This window comes from Leptonotus elevatus, chromosome 4, assembly GCF_054856555.1.
Source record: "Leptonotus elevatus isolate MCC_2025b chromosome 4, RoL_Lele_1.0, whole genome shotgun sequence".
NCBI classification, from domain to species: domain Eukaryota; kingdom Metazoa; phylum Chordata; class Actinopteri; order Syngnathiformes; family Syngnathidae; genus Leptonotus; species Leptonotus elevatus.
The window spans coordinates 21,672,218-21,693,534 of NC_141242.1; the positions used below are offsets into that span (position 1 = coordinate 21,672,218).

General features: G+C 39.2%; 2 protein-coding genes across 4 annotated transcripts; one reads left to right on the forward strand and one right to left on the reverse strand.

The window, feature by feature from the left end:
* Positions 1 to 141: 141 nt before the first annotated feature.
* On the forward strand, positions 142 to 6,694 carry syt19 (synaptotagmin XIX). Of its 2 annotated transcripts, XM_086074024.1 has the most exons (9): positions 143 to 338; positions 1,532 to 1,745; positions 1,832 to 1,905; positions 2,774 to 2,830; positions 3,140 to 3,319; positions 4,143 to 4,292; positions 4,547 to 4,666; positions 6,000 to 6,111; positions 6,202 to 6,694. In XM_086074024.1, the coding sequence occupies exons 2-9, from the start codon at positions 1,550 to 1,552 to the stop codon at positions 6,507 to 6,509; spliced, it is 1,197 nt and encodes a 398-aa protein (XP_085930150.1). In that variant the 5' UTR covers positions 143 to 338; positions 1,532 to 1,549; the 3' UTR covers positions 6,510 to 6,694. The 2 variants fall into 2 exon arrangements, with proteins under 2 accessions (XP_085930151.1, XP_085930150.1); XM_086074025.1 differs by lacking the exon at positions 4,143 to 4,292 and having other exon boundaries at positions 142 to 338.
* Positions 6,695 to 7,996: 1,302 nt separating this feature from the next.
* Positions 7,997 to 19,858, reverse strand: LOC147176009 (myosin heavy chain, fast skeletal muscle-like). 2 transcript variants are annotated; one of them, XM_086073804.1, is made up of 41 exons: positions 19,764 to 19,858; positions 19,656 to 19,693; positions 17,879 to 18,100; positions 17,652 to 17,795; positions 17,404 to 17,560; positions 17,301 to 17,328; positions 17,119 to 17,227; positions 16,940 to 17,032; positions 16,798 to 16,861; positions 16,579 to 16,677; positions 16,394 to 16,497; positions 16,143 to 16,281; positions 15,935 to 16,053; positions 15,596 to 15,745; positions 15,347 to 15,517; positions 14,957 to 15,260; positions 14,801 to 14,865; positions 14,628 to 14,715; positions 14,387 to 14,504; positions 14,184 to 14,307; positions 13,950 to 14,086; positions 13,627 to 13,882; positions 13,305 to 13,547; positions 12,918 to 13,094; positions 12,691 to 12,836; positions 12,514 to 12,604; positions 12,048 to 12,437; positions 11,247 to 11,373; positions 11,042 to 11,160; positions 10,770 to 10,966; positions 10,411 to 10,594; positions 10,154 to 10,319; positions 9,950 to 10,074; positions 9,570 to 9,878; positions 9,299 to 9,502; positions 9,110 to 9,235; positions 8,860 to 9,030; positions 8,655 to 8,759; positions 8,476 to 8,571; positions 8,227 to 8,358; positions 7,997 to 8,115 (listed from the first exon to the last, which is right to left on the reverse strand). In XM_086073804.1, exons 3-41 carry the CDS (start codon positions 18,083 to 18,085, stop codon positions 8,095 to 8,097), a joined length of 5,805 nt encoding a protein of 1,934 aa, XP_085929930.1. In that variant the 5' UTR covers positions 18,086 to 18,100; positions 19,656 to 19,693; positions 19,764 to 19,858; the 3' UTR covers positions 7,997 to 8,094. The 2 variants fall into 2 exon arrangements, with proteins under 2 accessions (XP_085929930.1, XP_085929931.1); XM_086073805.1 differs by having other exon boundaries at positions 13,627 to 13,878; positions 13,946 to 14,086.
* Between the last annotated feature and the right edge of the window lie 1,459 nt (positions 19,859 to 21,317).

Here is a 21,317-nt window from a genome sequence, read left to right on the forward strand (position 1 = left end):
AGGCCTGCTGGTAAAGTAACCGTTCAGAGAGAGAAAAAAAAAAGAGTCCAGCAATCAGTTCATGTTTAGTTTCCTAAATTAGAAAACAAGATCTCAACTAACTCGTTTGTCCAGAATTGTGTGCAGGAACCCGTCCTGCCATTTGCTTGTGTGAGAATGAGTTTGAAGAGCTTGGAGCAAGGGAGTGTGCCTTGACTCAAAGAACGAGGAAGAAGTGTCAAAAAGTTTATTCTTTAGGGGGAAAAAAATCATTTTTCAAAAAGATTCACGATATGTTGACAGCCAAACAGGGTGAAGGAGCTACATACCTAAAATCATCTTGATTTCTGGTGAATAAAGTAAGTGTTTCTGTTTTTTTTATTTTTTATTTATTTCTTCAGCTAATTATTTTTATTTTATGGTCACAAATATTGCATGAATAATGTGAACTACTCTTTTTGTGGGGGGGGGGGGGGGCTTATTTGCTTTAAAGTGTTCTGATGTAGTCGCTCACTTGACTCCATACAGTACTGTTTGGTATTAGTGTTGATCTCTTTAGAATGGTGTATACGTGTGTACACAAAATGCTAACATTTTCTATTGACTAGTGGCCTAAAATGCTTTGTGTGTTGCTGTGCTTTTTAATGTATCTTTTTGAGTCTTGCTGGTAATAGTATCAAACTTGAGGAGGCACACATTTGTCCTTTGGATTCTTTGGTTTGCAAATTATGAAAAGCAAACACATGTGACAGCCTCAATCAGGAAAGGAACCGAACTATATTTGTCAGCTTAAACAAATGTAACATTCCATACTTTTAAGGCAGTAGAACAATAATATTATTTCAGCCAATCAGCTAAGAAAGGTAATAAGGAAGCGGTACAGTATTATGTAATGTAGTACACCAGTTTTCAAGTAGTTTGATGAATAAGGAATTAAAAATAAAATTAAATATACACTGTATGTTTGAATAGCAGCATGGTGGAACTACTGGTTGGTGGTCTTCCTGTGTGGGGTTTGCAGGTTTTCCGTGTGCACAAGGATTGGTTGTTGTCCATTCAAGAACCTCCAAGCCTATAAAAAGAGCCGTTTTTTGTAATAAAGACTAGACTCAGACTAAGTACATCCTACACACACATGAAACCATAAACTGAATCATTACAAATACTTCACAATTCAAACACAGAACTTAAATATGACCTCATTAAAGCATGTTGAGATGTTAAATTAACTGCGTTTCAGTTATTCCGAGGTGACTATAACAAGGCACGATAGAAAAATGGGGTTGACACTGAGTGAGAGCAAGGCAAGCAAGCCGTACGTACCTTGGGCAAGCTACCTTGATGCTTCAATCTTGTTATGTGAGGTGCAGAGTTAGGACCCAGACAAGACACTGGAGTTAGGAAACAGGATATTTATATGCAAAAATCGAAAGTAACAACAGAGCAGAGCTGTATTCAGATGGCAACTCATTCATAGTTGTGGTTAATTGTTCTAAAAGATTTTTCTCTGAATGCTCCTTTTCAAATAATCTTGTGTTTTACTGGTTTGTAGCCCACTTGGAGGTAGAACATGATGGTGCTTCCATCAGGCTACTTGACGTCTGAGAGGTTTCTGTCATCTGCTGCAGCGTTGAGGTTTCCCTTCTCAGATGCAGTCAAATACAGCATCTTGGGCTTGTCAATTGCTCTTCTCCTGGTGGCACTGGGTATCTTGGTCTGGCAGGCCTTTAAATTCTTCAAACGCCCATCAGAAACTCTGTCTCAAGGTGAGCAAGAACTACATTCATTCCAAATATTAAAGGATGTCTTTTTTTTTAACATTAGCATTGTTTTTGTCTATTCTTTACTGTAGTGAATGGTGATTTGCTGTACACAGATTACGGGTCTCGAATAGCAGAACAATACAAAGGAATTCCAACTATAAAGGTGAGAAGTCATGGCAAAAGACAATTTTGTTTGAGGTGACCTTATCGGAATGAACTTTGATGGTCCATTTACAATGCAATGCTTAATAAATGTATTACTTCACCTGTAATCAGGGCTGGACTAACGCAAAAAAATCAGCCATGGCATTTTGACTTAGGCCAGCCCGGCCCATCCCGACGCTTGCCTAGCATGTCGTTCTGCTAAACTGATGTTTATTGATGTGTCAGTTTGCAATCTATATTTGAAAGTCTCTTGGGGTAAAACGTATGAAAATAATCATAAAAAGCACTGCATCAGCCACATAAGATAGTCGAACCCTGCCTGTAATGAAAATAAAAATGAAAGAAAATCAAAAGCATTCTGAAGTGCTTTAACGTGGACTTTTTCCATCTGTGCTTTGCTCTCAACATTTCTCAACACTGTAAAAAAAAATTGGTATAAACCAGTTGGGGGTTTTTTTTGCACTTTTTTTTTGCACTTCCTATCTACATTGGAAAATACTTGCTCAAAAGGAACCGGCATGCACAAAAAGTAAAGCCTCGAAAAAATATACAGCGAAAGCAGGTACTCCTCCGTCGATCAGGGTCAGTACAGACGGTCCTTATAATTTTGTTAAAGCTTTGAATGATAAAGCATTCACCAAAAACGTGGGCACTCGCAGAAAATGTGGGCATCCCTCAATGACAGGGAGACGGAAGTACACCCGACTGGTGTTTTGTAATTATTATGTTTTTTGTGTGTTTGTCTAAGGAGTAGCCAGTATGGATTCATTTAACTTTAACAGGCACCATTTTTTGTGAACATGAATTCTGTATTTGTTTAACCCAATGACAAAAAGAGAATTTTTATGTGTATGCAAATTTTGCAGGTCGAGGATGTTGATACGGACATCTTGGAATCCACACAGGAAGGAGGAGAGAATAAAGTTTGTAGCAGTCTTTTTTTACGTCATCTTAGTCTCACACTTGATGGGTTTATATGCAGTAGCTGCATCCTTCATATGTCTTATGCATGGGAGTTCTGTATGGAAAGCTGTTTGACCTGGTTATTATGACCTACCTTGCAAATATTACAACTTTATAAAAACCAGTGTTTAACATATTGAAATATGTATTTTAAAGCATTTTATAGCTTTACAGCTTTTTATTTGAAAGCATTTCATAGCTTTACAGCTATTATGAAAAGAAGCTCTGGACTTCTTCTTTAACACAGTCTCACCATCTCTCGCCTACAGAAGATGAACGGATGGATCCACTATTCTGTATACTATGATGCGCAGCAGCGCCATCTTGTGGTCACAATCTTGGAGGTGGGGGGGCTTCAGCAGCAAAGACAAGCCAGCAGCCTCCAGCTCTTTGTCCAACTAAAGCTCCTATGGAGCGGAACCGAGACGGAGCCTTACATTGATGAAGCGGTAGATCATAATCTGTCTATTATTATTATTATTATTATCATTATTATTATTATTATTATTACCACTGGCAATGACAGTTTTTGTCAGGTTGCGTCATTTTATTGTTAATATGAAACCTAAATTGGTATCTGCTACCAAATCATGATAAACAATGACAATGACATTTGGATTTCCTTTTACCTTTTAGTTTGTGAGTTTATGAAACACTGATTTCTGTATTTTTATCTTGATTGTGTCTCTCTTCGAACTGTTGTATATTATGTCAGTTCAGCCCAAAGTTTTCCATTCTCACATTTTGGCTTAAAATAAATGATATTTTGATGAATTGCAATTCTGTGGCTGGCAATGACACGGAAGATTGTATGAAGTTTTGCAATTTATAATTGTGATAATATTTAAAAAAAAAATATATATATATATATATATATATATATATATATATACACACGTTTCATTTGTTGATTTATACATTTTGAAAATATTTTTTTATGTCTGATCTTAGACTCTTTTTTTGAGGAAACAATGATTTGCAATATTGTCAGAGATTCTGACAACATCTAGAATAATTTACAGTGAATTTCAGAAACTACATTTTGCACATTTTATGGATTGGTTAAGAATAATTCTGGATATGGAGCATTTTTTTAAATGAACACCTCCTAACTCATCCTCTTTCATTCATACACCATTTCTTGTGTTATTTTAACTAAAAGATATCCATGCACCTGTATATCCCTGTATGTGCGATACATTCTACATGTCCATCTACTAAACAGTAACGTCATACTGTTGCTGTCGACTCTTTCTTCTCTGATCCTGTTAGAGTGAAGGGTCACCACTTGCCCTGCGCACAGTGCTGCAGGACTGGCAGACTCGCATTGTAAAAGGCACCTGTAACCCATTATTTGGAGACCAGTTCACATGTATTCTGCGTGATGAGAAGGAGCTGGATCACATGGACCTCAGAATGGAGGTTCTGTAACATACAAGCAGAAGTCACATTGTCTGTATAATGAAATGATGTATATTATTTCAGCTTTATGACCAGGGAGTTGTAACACAATGCTCCGAGTGTGGTGACTAATGATTTTTTTTAGTTGGACTGTCATCTTGGAAAGTCTATAGTCTACATCAAGTAAAAACAATGATGTAAAAATCGAAACCATCTAAATCCATGCCAAGTCTGACAATCAGTGAATGTAATCTCCATTTGTTTGTGTTTGTCAGGTGAGAAACTTTGATAAATTCTCCAGGCACACAACATTGGGAGAGGTGAGGACCCCTCTAAGACAACTTAATATCTCCTACCCACTGGAGCTAAAAGGAAAGCTCAACACTTCTCAGAAGGTAAAAAACAAACAAACAAATAAATAAATAAATAAGCTTTACATGAACCAGATATGGGTGGAACTGGTTGCAGTGGAATTTGTTTTTTGGGGGGAAAAACTGTTGTCATTAACTAAAAACAAATGTTACCATCTTAAAATTGCCTAAGTCTTTTTTTTTCCCCAAAAAATATTATTTTTGCCTAAATCATCTCCTCATGATGCAAATGGTTACATTTTTTGTGTTTCCTGAAAACTGAAAACATGACTTAGGCGATTATTTTAAGAAGGTGTTGATATACAAATTCATGAAATCCCTCATTCCTCAATCATTTTGTGTGTGTGTGTGTGTGTGTGTGTGTGTGTGTGTGTGTGTGTGTGTGTGTTTTCTGACCTACTTAGTATTTTAGTATAAATCTGGAAGTACAGTGTTCCCTTGTTTTCCGCTGGGGTTAGGGTCCAAAAATACCCGCAATAAAGGAAATCCGTGAAGTAGTTAGTTTTATGTTTTATATTTATTATAAATGTTTTAAGGCTCTAAAACCCCTCACCACACAGCGTATACACATTTCTCATCGAGGCATTTACATTTTCTCATATTTGTCTCTTGCTTAATCATTCTCAATGGTCAAACCTTCCTAAATTTTATAAAATAAGTATATTACTGTAAGAAAGAAAAAAAAAGAAAATGCATGAGAAATTGCACACAAAAAAAATCTGCGATACAGCAAGACCACGAAAAGTGAACCGCGTTATAACCCGAATGACAGAAAGAAATGTACAAAATATGACTTAAAACCATGTTCCTACATTTGTTGGGGAAATATTGGTATGTTCCAATGAAACCAAGGTTGAAATTTTTGGCTTTCATTTTGAAAAATATTTTTGGCACAAACACAACAGTGTTCTTGATCAAAAGAACACTATGTCTACAGTGATGCATGGTGGTGGACACATCATGCTTTGTGGCTGTTTATCTTCAGAGGGAACTGGGGCCTTCGACAAGGTGGAAGGAATAATCAACAGTTTGATAAAGCAATCCATCCGTCCATTATCTGAACTGAGGGTTGCAGTGGAAATCTTATCAATTCCCATTGCACTCAACCTTTATCTTAAAACCAAGAACACTATAGAGTAAAAAATATATATGTATCGCAAGTGGTTCATGAGGCTTCATTTTCCCATCACCAATATATATGTATTTTTTTTTTCTGGCATTAAAAGTAAAATAAAATAAAAATAATACTTAACAATAATTTTATAAACATTTATTCCCCTTTTAATGAAAACAACTTTACTGTTATTGATCAAATTACGTGAAAATGTATATAATATAATATACTCTCACTTGGCAGGATCTTGTAGGGCAAGTTCTTCTGTCACTGAAGTTTCTTCCAACTTCTCAGCGGATAGAGGTTGGAGTGTTAAAGGTTCGAATAGTTCATAAGGACCTACACTTGAATGCAGGTAACAAACAACACAATAGGCAACTCTGATAACACAGCATGGGGTGGTGTGGGTGGTTCAGTTTATAATGCATATGTTTGTGTTGTACAGCCCTCTATGTCAAGATCAGTGTGCAGTGCAACCGGTGCAAGTTGAAGCACCAGAAAACCTCAGCAATGGCGCGTGGTGCAATGACAGTCTTCAATGAAGTTCTTGTTTTCTCCTTACCAGAATTTCCCGTGCAACAGTGTAAAATTGTGGTCTCCGTTTTTGAGACTCACTCAACTAGGAAATCATCCAAGCACCCGATTGGACAGTTAACCATAAAGAAGGACAATCATTCACAAAATGAACACTTGAGTCTTATGCTCCGCTCAGTCCGTCAACCAATTGCCAAGTGGCATGTTCTACTTATCTGAGTTATGCCTCAACAACTTATTCTACACCTCCTGTGTGCCTGCACTGTTTGTTTGTTGGTGTTGTTTTTTAATGAAGTTGGTAGTGATGTTCATAAACTTACTTTACATTTAACCAATTTGAACACTTTTTCTTCCTGACATCCAGGAAAGTTTTACACTCAGCACTCTCTAATATATATACAATGTGTGTGTGTGGGGGGGGGGGGGGGGGGTGGGGGGGGGCTACACTTTCCTGACACTCCTAACGTTCAACCTTGACTAACGTCTTCTGTTGTAAAAAGCCTTTGTGTGTGTCGGTACCCACCTCTAGTGCAGAGGTGGGCATCGAGGGCCGGAGTCCTGCAGGTTTTGCATGGTGCCCTACTCCAACACAGCTGATATATGATCAGCTCATCAGCAATCTGTGCATAAGCCTGATAACGATCGCCCACCTCTGCTCTAGTGGCTCAATATTTTGTTGCTATTGTCTAAACCAATCAATGTCAAAGACTGTTCAACCAACAACAGTAACTACTGTATTTAAATCTCAATCTCAATGTGCATTTTTTGAGTTATGTATTTTAAATAGTAATAAAACTATTACAAGAAAATAGAAAACTTGCTTGCAATCCAATGCAGAGTGGTGTCATATTGTCATTTTGTTGCAGAACAGGGTTCAACAAACAGTATAGGCTACTCTTGAAAAAAAAATGCTTGTTTGTGATATTTCTAAAAGACTACATTACAACGCATTGCCTTTTACTTACATGTTTAAAGTTTACTACATTGTTTTGGGCTAAAACAGTTACAGGTATTTACAGTTCATTTTATTCTCTCACTCCCAAAGACACACAAAAGGTGAATCAATGATGTTGATGATATGGTCAGTGTATGTTGCATGTACAGTGAGTGAGTGTTATTTATGGCTGAATTGCTGTTGCTTTTTTTTAATAGACCTGGTTCAATTAGCTTTAAAAATATATATATTTTTTTTTTTTTACATTTTAAATGGAGACTCGTCAGTAGAGGGCGCTAGTGCACCGGCCTCCCTGACCTGATCTGAAGGGATAAAAAATTAAATAATGAAAATGAAATATTATTTTTATTACAATGAAGATGTTTCCAAATATGTGTATATTTGTTTTCAGATGAGCAGGACAAATATATTACAGTAATTGATAAGTGAAAGTGATTGGTTTACCCCTCGCATCTCAAGTTAAGATGTACAAACACACGCGCGTGTTAATGGCCACCACTCAGTGAGACAATGTTACCCAGTCCACCTCACTTTGTTGCAAACTAAAAAGTGTTTAAATATTTTTTTGATCATCGGTTGTTGTTTTTTTTAAATGTACTTTATATGTTGTTAAAATCACTGAAATATTAATAGGGTTTACTTTTCCTAGTAAAGGTGGACACCTGCACAGTTTCTACAACTGAAATTAAATTGGACAATATTGTGATTTTACGATTGAGGCATCTAAAGGATACATTGTCAGACAGGGAAAAATGATACCATAGCTGCTTTATTATTTCAAAATAGTTTTATTGTGGTATATTTCACATCATATTATATGAGCTGAAATAACCCACTGAAGAATCAACTTTATTCAGCTGCGTCCTTCGCCTGTAAGAAAATATCATCCTTCAAGTTAAAAATGTATTGTGTAGATAATGTAATTAAAAAAACACATTTGTCTAGTATGGACATTAGTCATCTATATGTTTCCATATTTACCTTGCCAGAGTCACGGCTTTTGGCTCTCAGTTTGTTGACCTGAGACTCGGCAATGTCAGCACGCTCCTCAGCCTCCTCCAGCTCATGCTGGACCTTCCTGCACTTGGACAGGTGAACATTGGCCTGCTCCTCCTGAGAAGTCAGACAGAATAATTAAGTTGGAAATACTGTACATTCAACTTAACAGCCCAAATTATTTACCAGTATATTTTAAATATAGAGTTCTTATTTTCTTATATATATCCTTACCGCTTCCTCGGCCTGCCTCTTGTAAGCCTTCACTTTGAGCTGCAATTTATCAACCAGGTCCTGCAGTCTGACAACATTTTTCTTGTCCTCTTCAGTCTGTGAAAGAAAAATCGTGTTTGCAAGTTTGAATACACGCATATAATTTGTTTGACATTTGCATGCTAAATGTTGACATTTACCTGGTAAGTGAGCTCCTTCACCCTCCTCTCATATTTTCGGACACCCTTAACAGCATCAGCTCCACGTCTCTGCTCTCCCTCAACCTCTGTCTCAAGCTCACGCACCTGGGGATTATTGTTATTATTATTATTATTATTTGTTTTTTAATGTAACAGCCGTACGTTTTAATAACTCGCTTTGAGTTTCTTGGAATAAGGATCTTACCCTCGACTCAAGTTTCTGAAGCTGCTTCTTGCCACCCTTCATGGCGAGGTTCTCAGCCTCATCCAGGCGGTGCTGCAGGTCCTTGACAGCCACCTCCAGGTTTTTCTTCATCCTTTCCAGATGTGCGCTTGTGTCCTGTTCCTTCTTCAGCTCCTCAGCCATCATTGCAGCCTAGAAAGGACATTTTTTAATTAGAAAATTCTATACAATCAATTAATTAAAACACAAAGCTGTGAACGAGAAAACATACATCAGTAATGGCCTTCTTGGCTTTGTCCTCTGCATTCCTGGCTTCCTGAACTGTGTCATCGACTTCACTCTGGATCTGGACAAGGTCAGCCTCAAGCTTCTTCTTTGTGTTCAGAAGGCTTGTGTTCTGAGACATAAAGATAATTGTCATTCAAAACATAACAAAATGCTCTAGTGTTGAATTATTTACCTGAGAGTGCAGAAGTCCAACACGTTCACTGGCATCCACCAGCTCCTGCTCAGCAACTTTACGGCCGCGCTCTGTTTGTTCCAGAGCAGCCCTAAGTTCCTCAATTTCAGCCACCATGAGGCCATTCCTGCGGTCCACCATTGCAGCTTGTTCCTTGAGGTCATCCTGTGCTCTGACGGCATCATCAAGGTGCAGTTGCGCGTCCTGGTGAAGATCGAGGTAGTAAGTGAATAAATGGCAACACGAGTCGTAGCTCATCACATTGCAGTACCTTCAGCTGTGTCTGCACAATTCTCAGCTGCTTCTGAGATTCGGCAGCCTGGCGATTGGCATGGCTCAGCTGAATCTCCATCTCATTCAAGTCTCCCTCCATCTTCTTTTTGATTCTCAGGGCATCATTCCTGCTCCTGACCTCGGAATCCAAAGTGCTCTGCATGGAGTCAGTCACCCTCTGGCTATTTCTCTTAATCTGCTCCATCTCCTCATCTTTCTCTGCCAGCTTCCTGTCCACTTCTCCTTTGATCTGGTTGAGTTCCAACTGGACACGCAGGATCTTAGATTCTTCATGTTCCAGAGTTCCCTGGTAATTCAGAACAATATCTTAATCTTTGCGTCCAAATTTACGCATCCATCTACATTCATTTAAATCACCTCAGCCTCTTCCAGCGCTGTCTGGATTTCAGACTTTTCCGTCTCCACCTGTTTCTTGGACTTCTCGAGCTCATGGATGCTCTTTCCGGTCTCACCAATCTGCTCAGTCAGATCAGAGATCTCCTCTACAAAGAGATGTAGAGGTTCAAATGAAGTAAAGTAGGAAAATGAACTCCGAGTTGCCAAATTCTGTGAAAAACTCACGCTGCAGATTTTTGTTTTCACGCTTCATGGTCTCCAGTTGATCCAAGGCTTCCTCATAAGAGTTCTTCATCTTGAACAGCTCAGTGCCAAGAGAACGAGCCTCCTTCTGAGCTCCCTCAAGCTCTGACTGACCCTCCTCAAACTTCTGCTTCCACTCTGCCAACACCTAATTTAACAATTTATACAGTACAAAATGGTCAACGCATGTTCATTTGTCTTTTTTTGTACGTCATGTGAGCACTTAGTATCAGTTGTACCTTGTCAAAGTTCCTCTGCTTTTTGTCAAGGTTGGCAGCAAGCCCATTGGCCCTCTCCACGTCAATCATGAGGTCTTCAACTTCACTCTGTAGTCTCTGTTTGGTCTTCTCCAGAGATGCACACTTGGAATTCACAGCCTCAATCTGTTCCTCAGCCTCCTGGAGGCGCTGTGCCAACTTTTTCCTGTTTTGAAATGTTTCTCAGTGAAAAATATCCAATCCCCAAACCTGATTTTACGCTAATTATCTCATCCCGTCAGAAACCTAACACATTAAAGAATCCATCCATCCATGTCAAACGAAATGAAATATAGTCAACTTAGGTAAACCCGCTGTTTTAATTTCTAAATCATACTCACTTGGCTTCCTCAAGCTCCTCAGTGCGCTGGATGGCATCAGTTTCATACTTAGTTCTCCACTGAGCCACCTCAGAGTTGGCCTTGGACATTCCACGCTGCAGTTCAGCCTTGGCCTCCTGCTCCTCCTCAAACTGCTCCCTCAGCAGATCACAGTCATGGCGGGCTGATTGAAGTCCATGGGCAAGAGCATTCTTTGCCTGGTAGCCCAAATAAGTTTGATGAGCAAATTTCGATCTAAAAACAAAATTGCTGTTGGGAGTGATATTTCATACCTTGACCTCCTCTTCAATCTGTCTCTTCAGTTCCTCAATCTGCTGTGTAAAGGCCTGTTTACCTCTGGTCAGCTGTGAGACAAGAGCTTCCTTTTCCTCAATTTGACGGCTAAATTCACCTTGTTTCAACATCAACATGTAACGTTAGTGTATGTTTAGTTTTCACTTATAATCTAACAGTGAAGTTTGACTGTCACATGTGTACCATTTTCTGTCAGAAGACGGGCTTTCTGTGCACTCAGGTCATTGAGCTGACGGATATTCTCATCACTCTTGGTCTTCAGTTCACTGAGTTGGTCCTCAAGAGTACGACACATCTTTTCAAGATTTCCCTGGTAGTTTCAAAAAAGAAGAAGAGTGTTATTAATCAATTTTCTAAATCACACTTATTTTTATATATTTATATTAGTGCTGTCAAAGTTAAAGCTTCAGCTTTAACTCGCTTTAACTCTAGAATTAAAGCTTTAAAAAAACACAGCACTAATACATATATATTCAACTCTTGAGTTGTCACCCATACTGAAACCAAATACCGATACCACAAGCACATAAAAATGTTCCCCAATAATTAATGGCAGATCATTTTAGTCTAGTCAAGTCAAGTCATCAAAGACCTATTCATCCCAATATAGCATTTTTCCTTAAAATTGCACGAAATAAATGGCAATTTTTCATTCTTCGAATTTCTAATTTCAGGTTTCTGATCATGGAACGGCCACAAGAGGGCAGATGATACTTTATCGGCCACCATCGCGAGTACTGATACCTAGTGATGGACAAATGAAGCTTCATGAAGCACACTCCTCTAAATGGCACACTCGGTTTAAAAATGCAGTGGAAATTTAATAAATTTCCAGTGCACTAGTCTTTATCTTTAAACCAAGAGCACCTAGAGGAGTAAAAAAAATATTGCAAGTGCTTTATGAAGCTTCATTTTCCCATCACTACCGATACTGATACATGGTATCAGTACTCGCCCAAAACTAAAAGTATAAAATGTCTTCACCTTTGCTTTAGCAACAGCCTCCATATTGCTGGAGAGATCATCAATCTCCATCTTGTATTCACTCTTTTCCTTCTCAAGCTTCTGCTTGACACGCTGCAGGTTGTCAATCTGCTCGCCCAGCTCGGCAACGCTGTCAGCCTGCTTCTTGCGGAGAGCAGCAGCAGTGGCCTCATGCTGCAAGGTGGACTCTTCAAGATCACGACGCAGCTTCTGGAACTCAGCCTCGCGCTTCTTGCTCATCTCAATCTGAGCAGCCGTGGCACCTCCGGCCTCCTCCAGCCTCTCGCTGATCTCCTCAAGTTCCCTGGAGAGATCTGCTCTCTGCTTCTCAACCTTTGCGCGAGCAGCACGCTCGGCTTCAATTTCCTCCTCTAGTTCCTCAATACGGGCCTATAAGGACATTTTATTGTTACTTTTAAATTAATTCTTCATTTTTAAAGCACTTCAACGATTGGAGATATTGTACCTGAAGCTCCTTGATCTTCTTCTGGAGCTGGGCACCCATTGACTGCTCATCCTCAATCTTGCTAAGGTACTGACTAATTTCAAAGTCCTTCCTGTGAATAAAAGACACATTTAGTGACGTCTTGCTTTGGAAGTGATTGTTCATATAATATAATGAGCTGAAGAACAAAGCATTTACTTTTTAAGTTTCTCATCAGACTGCTGTTTGTCATTCTCTAGGTCCATGATGGACTCCTGGGCCAGTTTCAGGTCACCCTCAAGCTTCCTCTTGGCCCTCTCCAGGTCCATACGCAGCTTCTTCTCTTGTTCCAGAGAACCCTCAAGCTGCAGAGTAATTTCATTTAGTCATTAAGGCATTTAAGCCATCTCGAATTTTTCTGGTACAAATGACTTGTCACAACTTACATCGTCCACTTGCTGCTCAAGCTTGGTCTTGGCCTTGGTCAGAGTGTTGACCTTATCTTCCTCAGCCTGCAGGTCGTCAAGAGTCTGCTGATGAGCTTCCTGAAGGGCCTTCTTCTCCTTGGTCAGCTTTGCAATGCTCTCATCCTGAGAAGCCATCTCCTCAGTCAGGTTCTTCACCTACAATGGAAACAAAGAAGATGTTTCATTACAGGTTACTGTGTTGAATGTGTGTGTGTGTGTGTGTGTGTGTGTGTGTGTGTGTGTGTGTGTGTGTGTGTGTGTGTGTGTGTGTGTGTGTGTGTGTGTGTGTGTGTGTGTGTGTGTGTGTGTGTGTGTGTGTGTGCGTGTGTGTGTGTGCGTGTGTGTGTGTGTGTCATATCAACCAACCTTGTTCTCAGTGGCATGTTTCTCCTTCTCCACCTTGGCCAAGGTAAGCTCCAAATCATCAATATCCTTCTTGAGCTCAGAGCATTCATCCTCCAGTTTTCTCTTCTTTGCAGTAAGCTCAGAATTAATTTCCTCTTCATCCTCCAACCTCTCAGTTGTCTCCTTGAGTTTAGCTTCCAGTTGAATCTTACTCTTGATAAGTCCCTCACATCTCTCTTCAGCATCCGACAGATTCTCTGATTCCTGTTTCACAGTGAGCAAACACATGTAATCACAGCAAACCATGGTTTCAAAGAAAATTTGTGAGTGGCTTTTTGCTCACAGATGCAACTTGCAGCTGCAGATCATTCTTTTCCTGAAGAAGAGACACCATCTTCTCCTCAAGTTCTTTCTTCTTGGAAAGAGCAGCAGCCAAATCAGAGGTCATCTTTTCATAGTTTTCCTTCATCTGGGTCAACTCTTTCTCTGTTTCAGCACTCTTCAGCAGAGGCTTGATCTTGTAGTACACCTTCATCCATGGCCAATGTTTGACATTCATGAATGACCGCACATTGTACTGGATGGTAAAGATGGCCTCCCTGTGTATGGACATTTTCAGTTATTCACAGTTCTTTTTTGTATGTTTTTACAATTGATAACACATGCCTCCTCTCCATCATCTTCACAAACTCCTTCCTCATGAGGTAACCACGGCAGAGGGCCTGAGTCATGGTGACAAGAGCTGCCAGCTTCTCATCTCTCAGTTCCTCAAGGGTACCCAAAAGACCTGCTTTGAAGAACACCTAACCAGAATGAAGAAAACAAAATCGCAAAATTGATATCCTGTCTCAAACAAAACATACTGTGAATGGATGGCTAGAAATCTTATCAAATGTTTACCTTGGTGTGACCAAATCGGTATTGGTCATGGTCAATATCGATTGACCCGAGCAGCTTCTCAGCAGCCTTCTTGTTGTCAATGAATTGACCCTCAGGGATAACGCTGGCATTCAGCACCTTGTACCTTTTTACCATGAAAGTCATTTGATCGTATCACTCTTCATGATGGATTTATATTGCTGATGTAATATTGCTCGTGATACCTCTGCTTGAAGTCACCATAGAGAATTCTGCTGGGGAAACCTTTCCTGCAGATTCTGATACCCTCAAGCACACCATTACACCTAAGCTGGTGGATGACCAGGAAGTTCTCCATCAGACCTGTGGAACGGGGATCATTACATAATGATTATTTTAACATAATTCAGGTGAGGTAAAGTCTTACACCTGCAAGACAGGAACTTAATATAACTTTCTAATTCAACTCAGCATACTGTACATTACCCGGAGTCTTTGACTCATTCGGAATCAGGCAACGCACAAAGTGAGGATGGGTGCTCCTCAAGTTGGTCATCAGTTTGCCCAAGTTCTCCTGAAAGTAGAAAACAGTGAATGAGTAATGTAATGCTAATAAAATGTAGCACAAATCACATTTCTTTTTGCAAACTACACCTTACCCTAAACTGTGAAGATACAGTCTGCATAGAACCACCCTTCTTCTTGCTTCCCTTTTTACCCGCTTCTACTCTCCATTTTGGGGGAATATGTAGCATTAGAACAATATTTAATATTCATGCCATTTAACAAATATAACATCGGTTTTATCAGCGTACCCTCAGCAGCAGGAGGAGGATAGAGGAAAGCCAGAAGTTTAACTGGAGACTTCTGGTAGAGCTGCACAACAGACTCATTCAGTGGATCCTTGTTCTTGTCCAGCCAGCCGCTGATGTTGTAGTCCACAGTACCGGCATAATGGAGCAGGGAGAAGTGGGCCTCAGCCTTGCCCTTTGTAGGCTTTGGCTTCTCAAATGCTTTGCATTTGCCAAGATGCTGATCGTAAAGCTTGTTCTTGAATGATACGTCTGTGGCCTTGGGGAACATGCACTCCTCTTCAAGGATGGAGAAGATACCCATGGGCTTAAAGAATGAGAGGGAGTATAATTTAAGTGATTCACTTGAGTGCCATGTCAATAACCAAATCTGCTTCTGAGTCAAATGCATACCTTTTCAATCAGCTCAATGCAAGCAGCCAGATCCATGCCAAAGTCAATGAATTCCCAAATAATACCCTCCTTCTTATACTCTTCTTGTTCCAGGACAAACATGTGGTGGTTGAAGAACTGTTGCAGCTTCTCATTGGTGAAATTGATGCACAGCTGCTCCATGCTGTTGTACTAAGTGAGAACAAATCATGACACCAATCATTGGCTAGTTAAAATCCAAAAATGTATTTTCATATGAATGAAGCTTACATCAAAGATTTCAAATCCAGCAATATCCAGGACACCAATGAAGGACTGCCTTGACTGTTTAGTGTCCAACATCTGGTTGATACGGATGACCATCCACAAGAACATCCTCTCATAGATGGACTTGGCAAGGGCTGGCACAGAGTTCAGCACCTAAAAACAAACATCAACTTTGAAAGTTTACAGCTGTGTCCAAAGAGTCTTGAATAGAGAAAACCGTTAAGGGCTACTATTAACTCATTCACTGCCAGCCCATTAAAAATGACGTCCATAGCCGTCAATGGCAGTGAATGAGTTTTATTGTGTGCTACCATTATAATGATTATTTTTGATGAATGTTACCTGAGGTACAGTCTGTCCCTTGGTGACAAACTCATTTCCGACTTTCACTCTGGGATAGCATAGACCCTTCAGCATGTCAGCCGAGTTCAGACCCAACAAGTAGGCAATCTTATCAGCAACTGAAAAGTTTTGTACATTACAGTTACTGTGTGTTTGTACGGTAGAGTCTGATCGTAGTAACAAGGCACAAATGACCATTACCGCGTACCTTCTGTGCCATCGGGCTCTGCCTGCTCCTCACGCTGCTTCTGCTTGAACTTCATGTTACCATGGTGAAGGACAGCACCTGTCATTTTGTAGATGCTCATCTTCTCCTCATTCGTGAAGCCCAGAATATCAATGGCGTTCTGTGTGTAAATAAGTTATGCAAAGGATATGACCAAAACCACAAACTAAAATGATGCTGCCTGTAAGGTGATTACTGACATTGTTGACAGTATTTGAAAAATAATCACTCACATCAGTGGCTTCCAGCTCAACTTTGTCATCAATGCTGGCCACAGTGATCTGTCCCTGACTGCACATAGGGAAGTCGTAAGGGTTTGTTGTGATGAGTGACATTTCTGTGTGGGGGGAAAATCCAATACTTAGTAAGATTTTTCAGTGTACGTTCAAGTATGTCTCTTGACTACGCCAATCCATACCAATCAACTCTGGTTTGTGGTTGGTCATCATCTGGTAGAAAATGTGGTAGCCTCTCTCATCAGGAAGCTGGAAAGTCACTCTGGACTTCTCCAGCAGATCTGCAATGATTTTATGGAATCAATCTCTCATATATATATATATATATATATATATATATATATATATATATATATATATATTTACAGTTCACATTTCCACTGCGTGAGTCGTGCACTTACATGTCTCAATATCAGCACTAGCCAGTTTGCCACTTGTGCCGAAATGAATTCGGATGAATTTACCCTGTTTCAAACACATTTTTATCAGATCAATTACTGATAAGCACGACTAATTCTTCTGTGGCAATTGCAGCATACTTACAAAACGGGAAGAGTTGTCATTCCTGACAGTTTTGGCATTACCGTAGGCTTCCAGAAGAGGATTGGCAGCAATAATCTGATCCTCAAGTGACCCCTGTAATCAAGTTAGGAATTAACATTAGCAAATTAATTCAACTTAACTTCTCAAAACAAATGCATTTATTTTCTAAATGAACACACCTGATACTTCCCCATCATTTCCTTCTTTTTATCTCCACCAACTGAGATTGTGGCAAAGTACTGAATGACACGCTTGGTGTTTACAGTCTTTCCAGCACCAGATTCTCCACTGGGGAAGAAAGACAAACTTGTGGAAATCTGTTTACACGTTTTCTTAGTTTATAAATACAAATATAACTCACGTGATCAAGACAGACTGGTTCTCCCTGTCTGTTCAAACAGAAACATGAAATCAATCATGTGTTTCTACAACAGACAGTACCAATCGTTCAGCTTGTAACATACCAGTAAGCATGAATTGATATGCATTGTCAGAGACAGAGAAGATGTGGGGTGGAGCCTCCATACGCTTCTTGCCTCTATAAGCTGACACTACTTCAGAATCGTACACTGGTAGCATCTTGTAAGGGTTCACAGTGGCGCAGAACAACCCAGAGTAGGTCTGAGAGAAATCCAATGTCGAAAACAATTAATTGTACGTCTTAAAAATTGTCTATGTATAATTCTGCAACTCATTGGGCAGATTGTCTTACATAGATCATCCATGCTGCATAACGCTCTTTGAGGTTATACAGGACGGAGGCTTCATTGAGATGAGTCATCATGGCCATGTCTTCAATTTTGTCGAACTTGGGAGGATTCATTGGAGTGACATCATCTTCTTTAACTGTCTTTTCCTAGAAGAAGACAATGAGACACAGTGATAACTGATCACATGCTTTTAGCATACAAGTTTAACCCAAGAAGAGGAAATTCCAACCTCCTCAGTGTCCAGAACTTTGACAGTGATTTTGCCATTTTCTCTCTTGAGGATTGTTGCCTTCACGTAGAGCTCCTTCGAATCAGTCACATAGCAGGCCGACTTGGCATCGAACGGTCTGGTTTGAGCTTCGACTCTCTCCTTCTCTGGTTTGCGGAGGTAGATGGCAGCTTTGCCATACAAGGCCATTTCTGCGTCGGTACTCATGGTGGTGGTTTAGGTCTGTGTGGTAAAGTGAATACAAATCAGATTTATTTGTATCAAAACCATATACTGTAGCTAATGTTTTACCTGTTAAACCACATAATTTCAGTCACACACAATTACTCACCAAAAATATAAACGCAACTTGTTTTTGCTCCCATTTTTTTATGAGATGAACTCAAAGATCTAAAACTTTTCCACATACATAATATCACCATGTCTTTCAAATATCAGTTCTGGGTCCCCAGATCCCCCAATAATACAAAACTGCACCTTTCAGAGTGGCCTTTTATTGTGGGCAGTCTAAGGCACACATGTGCACTAATCACTATCACAGGTTTAGGCGATATTGTGTATGTGGAGAAAGTTTTAGATCTTTGAGTTCATCTCACAAAAAAATGGGAGCAAAAACAAAAGTGTTGCATTTATATTTTTTGTTGGTTATATATATATATATATATATATATATATATATATATATATATTTATATCTGTGAGTAAGTCCATTCATTTTCCATACTGCTGATCCCAATCAGGCAAGAGGCAGGGAATACCCTGGATTGGTTCAAGCCAATTGCAGGGCACATTTGGACAAGCATAGACAAACAATCAATCACACTCATACTTTAGACAGACAATTTAGAGCAGTGGTTCTTAACCTGGGTCCAATCGAGCCCCTGGGGTTTGGTGAGTCAGTCTCAGGGGTTCGACGGAGGTCAAGACATGTGATGATATGCCCCTCTTGGCCATCATTGTCTGCAGTCTGATCATGCTACATTGTTTGGCCTATCTATGCTGCAGGGAATTTGGTGCGCTCAGTAGTCGACTTGTGGCTGTTGTGATGATATGTCGTGTGATTTCTTTATTATTGTAATCCTTTTATACTATGTCGAACAAATAAGAAAGTGGTCGGACGAAATTGTGCAATATTAATTGTTTAAGGTGTTCCACAGGATTCAATTCTGGGGCCTCTGTTGTTTTCACTGTAAAACAGTGTACGTGCTCTATAAAATTGGAGTCAGCAGCCTAACTGCATGATTTGCAATGTCAAGTTGAGCAATTTTAGTCCAGTGCAACGAGCTATCTAGCAAAACTAAAGGTACACTTCCTTAAGCTGCATGGATATGGGGAATGCAAGAACGAACACGCTTTCTGAATTCAAGGTGAAGAGAGCAAGATTTGATTAAAGGGTTACCCTCCGTGTTCATTTTCTTCACCAGTAAACCCTATACCTTCATCTTGAATTAAAAAAAAAAATCACATTTTGTTTTTCAATAAAGAAGGGTTCAGGGGATGCGCATAGGGAAGTTGTGGGGTTCAGTACCTCCAACAATGTTAAGAACCACTGATTTAGAGTTTTCAATTAACCTTCCATTCATGCTTTTGGAATGTGTGGATGTAGCACCTGAGGAAACCCCAGCCAGGTACAGGAAGCACATGCAAACTCATGATACAGATATGAACCCACGACCTCTGAGCTATGTGCTAACCAGCCATCCACTGTGTTGCCACTTTCAGTGAGTAACTTCATATTTTTAAGATTATCCATGCAAAATAATTGAACAGTTCTTACCTTAGTTTCTATCCTTTAAAAAGTTGAATGTTACAATCCTGTTGAAATCAAATTACATTAAATTTACATACATTTAATTGCGCCCCAGTAGAGAGTGGTTACACTTACCACACACTGGGGTCTTCAGGCTCCTCCACCACACACTGACTCAGCCCCCATGCTCTCCTTTTATACCAAATGTTGTTTGCTTATATGGCAAGAGTTAAATAGGGACCACGACACAAATGTGGTGTAGCGTACTTTGAAAGTCAACATCCATGGAAACATTTCGCCTCACAATCTTGTGTATGCGTGTGTGTGTGTGGGGGGGGGGGGGGGGGGGGCGTGTGTGTATTGTGATTCTTTGCACCACTTTCAATTGTCATATATGATGTTTTGCGATCTTCTTCTTTTTGGGCATCATTATTCATTCATGTAAAACAGAAACTATTTCCTTGTCTTTTATTTCCTTCCCTTAGAGCAAATGGGTACTTTTAATTGAAGATTGATCAAATTAATTTTTTTTTTTTTTTTGCAGTATTTTTCTAAGTACAGTATATTCATTTTCACATTTCATTTTGATCACTTTGCTTCCATTTCAATGATCACCTGCTGGAAAAGTTGATGTTAAGGATGGAGTGGCTTTAATGCCCTAAAAACATAAAAAATAAATAAAGTATTAAAGTATTAATTATTACTTAATATTAAGATTTGTGAAATTAAGCCACAATAGGATCGCAGTTTCCTATTTACCTCACTATGACCTATGTACTATGATGTATGGATTATTTAATTAATATTTTTATGCAAATTTTTTTTTTTTGCAGAACCTGTAAAAAAAAAAATCTGTTTGATATTTTGCTTTTTACTATTTACTTAAAAAAAAATCCTACAACAACAACAAATAATCTCATTGTAAATATATAAGTGTGTCTTATTTTTCATTCGAACCATGTTGCAATGCACCGTGTATTAGCATTACCAGTTCAACTGATCTTGCGTGGTTATTACACTGTAACATTTGTTGTCCTTTGCTTATAAAGCGTTAGTTAAATTTGGGACACCTGTCAAATACGGCGTGGAGGACAGCTGATGCTTACATGACTTGAAACATTTGTCACAGCACTATACATCTTATGTATCACATTTCCATCAACCAAAACAGATTCGGAATAGCCCCTATTTAAAATGTAATTTAATACCTACAAGTACAGTACTTACAAGTAGACTAGTGCTGTTTGTTGATTCACTCATTTGATAGCACATGAATTAAAATAAACATGTATCAAACTCTATCTCTTGTCACGTAATTAAGGAATTAAGTGAAGCATGAAAAGGTATATTTGATTTTATTACGTGTCTTTTTCATTATTATTTTATACGTTTGTTATTAGAAATTGAATTATTATTACTTGTAACTATGCGTAACAGATATGTCTCTGGTATTCACACATATCATGCTATTAACACCTAAATCTGCAGACATAGCTGGATGTCCATTTTTGGCTTCACATACAACACTGCTTGTCACAGTTGTTGAGCAAATGCCTTCTAAATGTCACACGCAACTGAGATGTTTTTTTTACCGTGTGAAAAACACTGAATGTTTTCACATTATATGATATGATCAGTAATTCAATTGATTTTTCAGGTTACTTTTTTTGTTGTTGAGCTGAGCCACTA

Bases quoted from the DNA above. Each gene is read 5' to 3' on its own strand.
- syt19 (XM_086074024.1), top strand. From the start codon at position 1,550: ATGATGGTGCTTCCATCAGGCTACTTGACGTCTGAGAGGTTTCTGTCA. The intron at 1,906-2,773 runs GTGAGAAGTCAT...CAAATTTTGCAG, and splicing joins AAGGAATTCCAACTATAAAG to GTCGAGGATGTTGATACGGA. The intron at 6,112-6,201 runs GTAACAAACAAC...TGTGTTGTACAG, and splicing joins GGACCTACACTTGAATGCAG to CCCTCTATGTCAAGATCAGT.
- LOC147176009 (XM_086073804.1), bottom strand. From the start codon at position 18,085: ATGAGTACCGACGCAGAAATGGCCTTGTATGGCAAAGCTGCCATCTAC. The intron at 16,282-16,393 runs GTGAGTGATTAT...ATTTACACACAG, and splicing joins TTGAGCTGGAAGCCACTGAT to AACGCCATTGATATTCTGGG. The intron at 13,883-13,949 runs GCATGTGTTATC...GTCCATACACAG, and splicing joins GTGAAGATGATGGAGAGGAG to GGAGGCCATCTTTACCATCC.